The sequence below is a fragment of the Mus caroli genome, chromosome 19 (genome assembly GCF_900094665.2).
Source record: "Mus caroli chromosome 19, CAROLI_EIJ_v1.1, whole genome shotgun sequence".
Taxonomy (NCBI): domain Eukaryota; kingdom Metazoa; phylum Chordata; class Mammalia; order Rodentia; family Muridae; genus Mus; species Mus caroli.
The window spans coordinates 50,499,860-50,511,399 of record NC_034588.1 but is presented as its reverse complement, the minus strand read 5'-3'; the positions used below and the strand labels follow the sequence as shown (position 1 = coordinate 50,511,399).

Here is an 11,540-nt window from a genome sequence, read left to right as displayed (position 1 = left end):
AGAAAGAAAGAAAGGAAGGAAGAAAGAAGATAGGAAAGGAAAGGAAAGAAAAGGAAGAAAGAAAACAGAAGAGAGTGTGGGTGCTATAAAAACAGCAACTCTACAGGGCAAAGAGTAGCTTTTCTGCTTGCTCACTGCAGTCACATTTTAAAAACGGACTATGATGATAGTTAATAATGAAAATGTTCATATAACAGTAACAGTAGTAATTTTAAAAAGAAAACAGTATCAGGAGACCCATATCAAGCTGGCCACTGACTATTCCAAGTGAGCTATTTTTCTCCAATAAAAAAGGAGACTCTCAAATGTCAGTTGAGGAGGGGTGATGATGGAGTGCCTGCCTAGCATATGTGGGACCCTGGTTTCAATCCTCAGCATGCCGAAGAAGGTAACAAAACAAACATAAAATTTGATTACAATCCAAATGTTTAGTTTCTCGCTAAATCTCAACCTCTGGCTACTCAATCATAAAATATCAACTGGGATAGAAGGGATCAATCACAGAAGACAAATTATTTAATAAACAATACATGAGAAATGATTATAGTACAAAACTTCCAAAACATATTACTTAACTTTGACTCCACCTCAAAACACAACTATTTTATCTCCCAGCAACTAACAAATTTATCATGTAAATGCAGTATTATTTTAAATTCTTGCTATTAATGTTTCCATTCTCACTGATTTCTGAGGTATACCTGTGATCTGATCATATAGAGCATGTGAGACACGACGTGTACGATATCATCTTAATTATAAGAAATTAATAATGAAGTCAAGGGCTGCCTGCTTTTTCAGAAGACCCAGGTTTGATTCCCAGCGCCCACACAGCACCTCACAACTGCTAATTCCAAAGGAACCCGATCCTCTCTTCTAGCCTTCACTGGTACCAGGAAAAACACGCACACACAAACAAAATCATAATGAAGTCAAATGCCTTCATATCTATAATACTTGCTTGTGATTTATTTTGATTAGCATGTACAAGAGCCTGGAGTTCAAATTCTCAGTGACACACAATAAACAAGTTAAATTACAGAATTACCTCTGTTTTTTTTTTTTTTTAGAGGCATGTAAGTAAAATTAAGAAAACTAGGAGAAAGAAGGTTACATGGGTGGATTATCTTTTTCAGAGGAAGTGTGTCTCAGGGACCCTAGTCCTACTTCACATCTCATCATTCTCATCAGCCAGCAGTCTGTGCTCTCTCCATATGCAAGGATAATGCAGCATGCTGACCACAATACCCGCTTACTACTCCTAAATAAAACAGGGGTACAGATAAATTCATAAAAACACTAAACATTGCTAAGACTGTCTGAGAGAGAGAAAACGGATCAATGATCAATTCCTATATATCGACTGAATTGTTAGAATGAGTAAAGAAGGCTAGAACTTGCTCAAGAAACAATTTAGCAAGCTAAGAAACCCAGGGTCTCAGCAGCCTGAGGTCTGTTACACAGCTTTACAACCTTGGCCTAAGCTACACTGGGGTCTTCTTGGCTTATCTGCAGTAGAATAAAACAACACTTTTGTTCTTTCTACAACTAAGAAAATTCTGGATTTTAGGGAAGGTTTTTGTTTTGTTTTGTTCTTTTAAGATTATCTTTAAGAGGACAAACCCATGGGGAAAAGAGGACATCAAAATTAGGCAGTTACTTTCCCTTTACTGTTCAGTCCGTTGTTCAAAGTTAAGCCAACTTGAAGACACTTATTTCAATGTAGCAACATCCAACAAAAGAAATTAAACATGTCACTATGCAATTTTTTAAAACAGAGAGATATTAAGATAAAAATTAAAACATCTGTTGAGCTGGCCCAGAAGTATACTAGAGAAATATCATCATAAAAAATTAATACTGAAAAAAATGTAGTTCTTAAACTTCAGAAATAATGGTTGAGCAAAATTACTGTCATTTATAATGTAAAAACAAAACAAAACAAACCATACATTAAATTCCAAAGGGCAGAACCAAAAGGCAGAGCTACTTCCTAATTCTCTAAGTCACTCAAAGGAAGAGAACTGAATCTATTAAGTGTGTGCCCGGTCCGACTGTTTAAATCCACAGCGACCATGGAAGACATTGCTGTTCCCATGAACTGTTTTGATAAAACTACTACCAGACAGGTTTTAATCACAATTCGACTAAGGCAATCACAGCAATTAGACAGCTGATGAATAATAAAATTAAAACAATAACGTAGATTAGAAAACAGAATTACAATTGTTCTAACACTGTAACTGACACAGATCTGAATGGAAAAGATTCCCAGAAAGTGCAGGCATCGGGGCAAGGAAGAACATGCTCACTGTCTGCTTCAGCTGCACTGTGATACGCTAATGTTCTTTAAAGAAACTAAAACTGCTTTAAAAACAGTCCTAATATGGAAAACCTGTGACGCAGATGTTTCTACAGGTGAATGTTATCAAATATCAATGCCACGTTTTTCTTTATAGTTTAGTGTGTTTATGTGTTTGTCTTCATGTTTGTCTTTGCATCACTTAAATTCCAGGAAGCCAGAAGATGGCACTGGATCCCCTGGAACTGGAGTTACAGACAACTGTGAGCTGCCGTGTGTGTGCTGGGAATCAAACCAGGCTCCTCTAGAAGAGCAGCCAGTGCTTTTATCCACTGAGCTATCTCGCCCAAGTTATGCCACTTTTATATAAACTTCCAAATAATAAAGAGGCATTCCCAAGTTACTATATGTGACCAACTTTACTAGACAAAACCATATTTTAAAATGCTTTATGAGAATATATTTGTTACAAATAAATACATCAATCTAATTTTCAATGCTCTACAAGCATGTGCCTTCTTCCCGGCTGTTGGTAAGCAAGTCCAGTTTTACTCTCTTCCTTACCTGTTTGCTTTTTGCGTTTTCCTAACACTTCACTCATGAAAAAACCAACCTGTGTTTAGATCTGTCTTCACAGGCCTCATTAATTCCCTAGAAACAACTTCTGGGGCCCGGGAGACCGTTCAGTGGGTAATGCACTTACTAGGCAGGGATGAGGAGCCAAGTTCAGAGCCCTGAAAGTGGGAATGTTGGTACAGCTCTAAGCCCTGTTCTGGGGGACAGAAAGTTTATCTGAGTTTTAATCAATCTCATGAAAATATAAAATTGTATTTTATTAGTTTCTTCACTGTACTACCTTGTCTCTTTCCAGAACTTTTCTCTTTTGCTGCTTTTAAACTTCACTTATTTTATATTGTTTCTATCTTTCTGCTCTTGGTTCTGGGGTATTTCTTGTACTTTAGCTTACAGGCTATTATTTTGGCTTTTGTGTTTACTGTATTACATAGCATTTCCCAACTAATTTAACTTGGTGAACATATCTTCCTAAACATCTTTTCATTTGCATATACACGTGTGTGTTGGGAGAAAGATATACCACCCATGGGCCATTGGAGGCCAGAGTTCAATGGCCAGTATGTCTATTACCCTCCACGTCATTTTTCAAAGTTCCTCAGTAAACCTGAATCTCACTAGTTGGCTACAGCAGCTGGCCAGTGAGGTTCTGGGATGCCCATGTCTCCATCTCCCCAGCACTGGAATTACAGGACTATATGCTACCATGTCCAGCTTTCTAAATGGGCACTGGGACTCTAAGCCTACGACCTCACGCTTGTACAGTACTTTAGCCACTGCATAATCTCCCCAACTCCCTGGTAGACATTTCTAAAAATTGTGGTTTTGTGTTTTGTTTTGTTTTGTTATCAGCCTAAACATGATCATGTTCACAAGTACAGAACAGACTCCCTCTATACTCTTTCATCTGAGATCACTTCTCTGACCATCCTAGTTATTTCAGTGATTTTAAAAACAAAAAAGTAGAAGTAATCGCCATGGTTTCTAATATCCTGAATCATCAATCTGTTCTTTTTATATTTTAAGTTTGACATAACACTCCTATAACTTGGTACATAATACAGTCAATTTCACCTTTCCAGTTTAAAGAAGAAATACTTAATTTAATACCAATACAAATACTATTATGGAAGGAAGATCCATGGGCCAAGAACTAGAAAGGCATAAAACTCAGTATTTTATCTAATATATGATATTTTATCAGCTTGGTTTTCTATAAAGAAATTGTTGACTTATATTACCACCTGGTGGTTGATAACTAAACATCTCCCTCCAATTTAATACAGAAACAAACAAACAAAAAAAACAAAATTAAACACCAAAAACAAACTGAAAACATCTTCCAAAATAAAAGATTAACAAAACAGTGGCTAAGAGTGGTAGCCTGGAAACAAGCTCAGAACCCAGGGGGGAAAAAAACAAAAGACAAAAAAAAAAAAAAAAAAAAAAAAAAAAAAAAAAAAAAAAACAGACTGCTGATTCTGTCCCAAGAGAACTTCCCCAACCAGAAGCTGCAGCTGAAGAGCTGTGTCACGTTTCTATCAAGAGTTAAAATCTAAGTCCTGCCGAGGTAGAGTTCATCAGGGCTATTCCTTTAATATAAAGTGAACCAGAGGTGAGCTAGTCACCAACAGACCTCTCTGTCATCTAAGAGACTATAACAACCCTCATGCACTGAACACAAAATTATTAAAATGCCTCCTCTAAAATACCTGACAGAAGCAAACAGTAATTATTGAAAAAGACAGCATCACCATAAACCTAAAATGTTTTATTAACAGCACGTCATGTAATTATATTTATTATAAAAATCAAGAAAAAGATGAAATGCTTCTAAGTAACAAAGAATTTATAAAAATATCCTTCTTGGCTTATATACATTTCTAGGCAATTAAAAAAAACAAGACTACACAAGTATAGAATATTATCAGAGCTTAGTCTACTGTTTGCAATTAGGGAAAATCCTATAAATATATTTTATTAACCGTCTTCAAAGTATCTCTTACCAACTCAACATTACAAATGAACAACTTTTAAACTATACTGTCATATTTTAAAACCTAGACAGCAATGATTTTATTTTGCAATCTGGTACTTAATAAAGAAAGAATCACATTCATATTAATAGCCCGTGACATTCTAAAATAAACTAAACAGAAATACCTCCATTTGGCAGTAAATATACACTAATGCAATATTTTATCTTCTTTATAATCCCAAATGAGTTCATTTCCGAGGATCTAATTATTTGCTTTACCAAGAAATAGAACAGTGATTTAAAAGACTACTTTGAAAGTTTTATCACTACTTTGATAATTCCGATTTTGTATTATCAAAATAGACAAAAAATTGTCCTTGTCATAACCATGAGTCACAGATCTCAGTACCTCCCTTCTCCCGGCATACCTATTGTATCTGGGAGGTCCAGTAGGTCATTGTGCTGCAAGTCAAGGTTGGTTATCTGTGTGCAGTTCCCAATCTCCTTTGGAAGGTGTTCAAGTTGATTGTGAGCTACATCCAGGGTAATGAGGTTACATAATTCGCCTGTAATGATCAACATAACAATAGGCATTGAAGAACATATCAGGTAATTGTTGGAAACAAGGGAGTGCATTTATGGTTTCTAAGTTCAACGTCTTCAAAATGGTAAATTATCTAATGAAGACACTTATGCTGTGCAAAGTTCAACTCAAGTCAGAATCCCAAACTAATATTTCAATAGCTGACAGCTGCTAAAATTAAAATGCTGCTCACAAACTAATATGTAGCCACTCTATATTGTACGTTCTTGGTGCTGTCTTTTGGTCCTAAGGATGAAACCAAGGCCTCATGCATACTAAGCATGCACTCTCGTCACTGAGCTGTATACAAACCATCCTCCATCTCAGCTTGTGCTATACAATTCCTTTTAAGCAGATATTTTGACCACAAATGATAATATATTGTAAGATTTTTAAAAAACTGACTAATTTTATTAACCAAATTCACTACATACTAGAGACATCTTCTACATCAATATATGTGTGCTTTCAAAATGCGTGTTCCAATGTTCTATAAATGGCTAACTCAGTACTTCAAATAAAAATTTCTTCTCAATTTACTAGAAAATGAGGTGTTATTTTCCCTACCCTTTCTGGGTTAGAAAGAGTTACACTGAGAATTCAGATTTCTCCTAATGGTCTGTTAAGACCTTTTTCTATTTGTAACAGACTCGTTGGTCTGCACGTGATCTGTTTGTTTGTTTGTTTGTTTGTTTGTTTGTTTGTTTGTTTGTTTGACATAGGATTTCTCTATGTAGCCCTGGCTATCCTGGAACTTGCTATATAAAGCAGGCTGGCCTAAAACTCAGAGCTCCACCTGCCTCTGAATACTGAGAGGCAAGAGGTTGGAGATACTGAAAAAAGTAAAACTATCAAAGTCTGAAGAGTGTGGGACAGATTGCTAATTTACACAATTATAGACAAAGGCAGCAAAGCAGCAAAGTGTGATCTTATCAAGAGATACTATCAAGAGAGTGAAAAGAGACCAAGTGAGAAGACATTTACAGACTGTGGATTTGATACAGAATGCATATATATGTGTGTGTGTGTGTTGTGTGTATGTATGTATATATGTATGTATATATGTATGTATGTATGTATACATATACATACACACAACACACAAATAAAAACACTATAAATCCCCTTTCTCAGTCCTCAAAGAAACTGAGCACAGTGTCATAACCTGGAATCTCACATGCAGGAGACCAAGACTAAATAAAAGTCTGCAAGGTTAAAGCCCCACCCCACCCACCCCCACCCCTCCAGTTCATTCAAAAAAATAAAAAAGAAAAAGGCTTAAAGTTACTATTTAAATTTTCGAATGACAGATACATACATGGCCAAGAAGCATAGGTGAAAGTAGTCAACATATCATCTAAATATCAGATAATTAAAAGATACAATTTGTCACTTTTTCCATTAGGATAGCTATTATTGGAAAACAGAAAATTTGCTGCTGAGTATGTATAAAAACTAGAACTTTGGTTCAGCTGATTGGAATTTCTGGGGCAACCAGTAGGGTAGCTTCTTTAAAAACTATGAACATAAATATACAATTACCACAGAATTCTAACTCTGGGAATTCTAGAACTATCTAAAAACCAGAAACCTGGAAGCAGGGACTAACTGAAGATTACAACACAGACCTGTAGACCAGCACTCATAGAAGCATTATTCATTAACTGTCAAAAGTGAGTATAACACCAAGTGTCCAGAAGTTAAAGAATAAGCAAACTAACGTATATATTAATAATAAATATTCTATAGCTTTACATAAGAATAGAATTCTGATATGTGCTAAAACTGATTAAGTCTGAAAAATATGCTAAGTGAAATAAGCCATATACAAAAGGCTATAAGTTGTGAGACCCTACTTAAGAGGCACTCAGACTCACCCTATCTCCAGACAGAAAGTGCAATAGTGGTTACTGGGCTCAAAGAGGGTTAGGTTTAGAGGAGGACAGGAGTGGCAGTTTAATGAGGACAGTTTTGTCCTCAGATGATGAAAAGGTTCTGTAGCCGAATAATGATGATAGTTGGACAATACAAATACACTTGATACCACTAACCCTCCAAATAAATTCTATGCCACATCTACTTTGTAACAATATAAAATAGATGGCCAGCCTAAAAGGCAGATGTATTTTCACATTAGATAAGAAGAGTCTCAAGGCAGCCTTCATCTTGGAAGATGGAGGGTACTTAGGCAAGTACAATAAAAATATGAATATGCATCAAAAATACAAGAATCTACATCAATAAAATTAAAGAGGGTAGAGACATATCAACATATGCAAGTGCTGGTATTTAGAAAAAAACTAATATTGATAATACTTTTAAAATTGAAATGATAAAAAAGTGAAGAAGAAAATACATACTATAAATATTAACAATGATGGCTCAGCAGGTAAGAGCACTGATTGCTCTTCCTAAGGTCCTGAGTTCAAATCCCAGCAACCACATGATGGCTCACAACCATCCGTAATGAGATCTCTTCTGGAATGTCCGAAGACAGCTACAGTGTACTTACACACACACACACACACATATTATATATATATACATCCGTAATGAGATCTCTTCTGGAATGTCCGAAGACAGCTACAGTGTACTTACACACACACACACATATTATATATATACATACACACATACACACACACACACACACACACAATGAATAAGAGAGTATATTCTACAAGCTTTGGTTTTGGGGGTTGTGAGATAAACTGTGTGCTGTATTAGTCCAAGCCGATCTTGAATTTGTGAACCTATAATTTGCAGCCTCCCAAATGGTGAGATTATAAGAATGGACCACCATATTCAGCCCAGTCTTACAGTTTGTTGTTTTTATTGTTTCTGGTGGGGGGACAGAGTCTTGCTATATATATATAAATAGCCCAGAGCTCACCACATAGACCGGGTTATCCTCAGTTTGTGACAATCCTCCTGCTGAGATTACAGCCAAGCCTACTGTGTTTAAAATAATCATGAATCGTGAGTTCAAAAAGTTAGGCTATACAGAACAATATAAAAAAATACAACTACCAAAACCCAACAAATATGAAGCTTCAATAATTCAATATACATTAGATAAATATTATGTGTAACTGAAAAGTTCTCCCTCTAAAAACTGTAGGCACAAATGGTTTCTCTGGAGACTCATACCAAGTGCTTAGACAGGAATTAACTAACTCTTACATCTCTCTCACAAAAAGATGCAAAGCGGGGAGCATTTCCAAATTAGCCATTTTATGAGTCAAGCACTACTCTGATATCAAACAGTACAAAAAGGAACCTATAGACTAACGGCCAGCACCCTCTAAATATAACATCACATTCACTATGTGTAGGTGACACTTAAGAGACATAACCTAAGAGTCATCAATTGCACATATACAATACAGGTTCTGTGTTTGAAAAATTAAATGTAATTCGCCACATCAACAGTTCTAAACACAAAAAAATTATTTGATGACTGTTGTAAGTACCTGACAAAATTAAAAATACTCTTAGTGTTAAAAAAAAAATCCTAATAAGGAAGAGAGGAAATGTAGACATTAATTTAGCTCTAATTTTCATTCTGATACGTAAAAGAAACTTTAAGTCAACATTGCTGTCCTCACAATACTGACTAAAAGGCGGTGGATTAATAACTCCTGTTACATTCTTCAGAGACTTGAAAACAAAGGACAAATTCATGACCTAAAAACTACAAAGTAGTGTGAATTCTGAGATTCAGTTTTCCAGACCCACTCAAAGGTAAGTGCCACTACCGACTGTGGATACAGATGAGACGACTGAAGCCCCCTAAGAACAGCCCTTCCCTCTCTACAGACCTCATGCAGGCTCTCAGAGCAAAGACAGAAGAAAAGCTATTGATCTCACCTAAGCATGCAAGGCAACAGAAAATCTCAGACAACCCCACCCCCACGCCCCGCCCAGCCTACTGGGTTAAATTTACACTAACAGCTGCTCTGCTTGCTTTGTACAGTGGGCAGATTTCAGATGAGCCTTTTAATAAATACCATATAGCCATGTCAGGGATCCCCTCTATACACCTGTATTCACACATAGAATCATGAGGATTGTATTATAGGATGCCAAAGGTTATTGTGACATTGGGACTTTCTCTATCAACATATTCTATCATTTGCTGCAGTGATAAAATTCTCATTTTGCCAATACCCGATGTTCTAACACACGGAAGAAAGAGACTGAGCAGTAGATGGACTAAGGCAGAAGTACAGCTCAGCTGCTTGACTGCCACACCTCTCTGATTATATACACTTGGGTAAAATAAGTGCTCAGTATTCCTTCATGACTTAATTAGCTCTTAGAAAATTAAGGCTCCTTTGCATGAGAGAACTGACCCAGGAATATTATTGTTCCTGAATGTACAGACAGAATTTTGCCTGAACCTTCTTTAAATATATAACTCAAAGGTTCTGAACAGCCTCTGCTTTAAAGGCGCATGATAATGCAACAAGGGAGCTTTACTCTTCTAACATGGTAGGAATTATCTAGATCCCTCCTACCCCAAAAAAGTACTTCCTGTGTGTCTTAGTATGCGTGTATCTATTTATGCATATGTGCATGTATGTATATAAAGCTTCTATTGAACAGCTTATCACCTTAAATTTATGGAATTATGTAAATTTTTAAAGAAGGAAGAGTAAGTAAATTTTTGTCTTGAAAGAAAAGAAAAAAACAATCTACATACAGAAGAACAAGATTAAGAACTGCATTAGATCTTTCTTTAGAAACTATGCAAAGACAACAGGAGAGTGGGATATTACAACACAGGCAGGGCAGGGAGATCACCCACCTAAAGGTCTGTTACCAATAAAGTTACCTTCCAAAGTAACGGAGAAACAAAGACCTATAGGACTAATAAAAACTGAGGGTACCTGTACCCACTAGAACGGATTTACAAGAAATACTAAAATAAATGGAGGAAAAAAGGAAAATAATATATACAGAAACTTAATAGATATAAAGGGAACAGAGAAAGAAGACAGCTAACTTCTTTTTAACTCATCATTGATATATTAGGTATCAGTTTGATCAAAACATTAATAGCAGTAAGATCATGAGAAATGGGAATGTTTTAAGGCAAAAACCTTGCTAGATCTAAGGCATCCATACTCGCCACAAAGTGGTATAGTGTTCATTGGAAGCTGACTAATATTCATTTAAGCTGACTAATATTCATTAAATATTGCACTAAAACTCTACAACAAACAAGCAATACCCCTCAAAAAGAAAGACCACTGAGAGCCAGACCTGGTGCTGCACACCTGCAATCCCAGCACTTTAAATGTAGTCAGAAACCTAAGCCTAGTCTTAACCAAAAGAGCACGAGATCAGCTAGAGCAATTGCATGCAAAGCATACTGCAAAACAAAGTACATTATCAGGGATATAGGGAAATATCACATAATGCTAAATGAATGGGGCAATCCTTTTATTATGTTTTCGAGTCTTTCAATGCCTTTCCCTCAGCATTAGTCAGAATGGCTATTGTCTAACACTGGTGACCGGTTCTCAATCTCGAGCATCATTTTCTCCCTTCTCAGCTCGTGTCCCTTCCAAGGTCCAGGCTCTCTCCTCCAGATCTCTCAGAAAACAGCACAAGCATAAGCAGCAGCTAACAACAGCTGAAAAGTCCTCTTTTCCATCTCCCCTACTGATTCTCCCCTCCTCCTCCCTGGGAACAGCCCTGGGAAGACAGAAATACACACCTATATCTCTTTCCCACATCTTTTACAGTGCTTAGTGCAAACCATCATTTTAACTGAAAGGAAAATTAATTTAGATACTAACATTCTTCACATCAGAACAAAACTTTTTGTTATTCCATTTCTTCCCCACTTTGACACAAAATCTCATTATGTGGCTCACATAAGACTCAAATTCTCCATCCCCTGCCCCTGCCTCCCAAGCACTAGGACTATAGGCACGAACCACCGAACCACCACTGTTGGCTTGTTACTATTTTTTGTAATAGTAAATACTTAAGTAGTTTCAACTCTAACTAGAATCAATGTCCACTAGTGTAAAGGAAGTTGCACACCAAATCTACAATGGACAGGGCAGCTAAATACAGCAAGACTATGTTAA

At 36.4% G+C, this 11,540-nt stretch overlaps 1 protein-coding gene across 3 annotated transcripts in view; it reads right to left on the bottom strand.

Annotated features, from left to right (window-relative positions):
- The window catches only part of Shoc2 (SHOC2 leucine rich repeat scaffold protein), an 84,882-nt gene that overhangs the window by 22,646 nt on the left and 50,696 nt on the right, over positions 1–11,540 (bottom strand). For all 3 annotated transcript variants that reach the window (XM_021151661.2, XM_021151659.2, XM_021151660.2), the window contains exon 3: positions 5,282–5,419. In XM_021151661.2, coding sequence (XP_021007320.1) covers positions 5,282–5,419 — 138 coding nt within the window. The remainder of the gene's footprint in view (positions 1–5,281; positions 5,420–11,540) is intronic.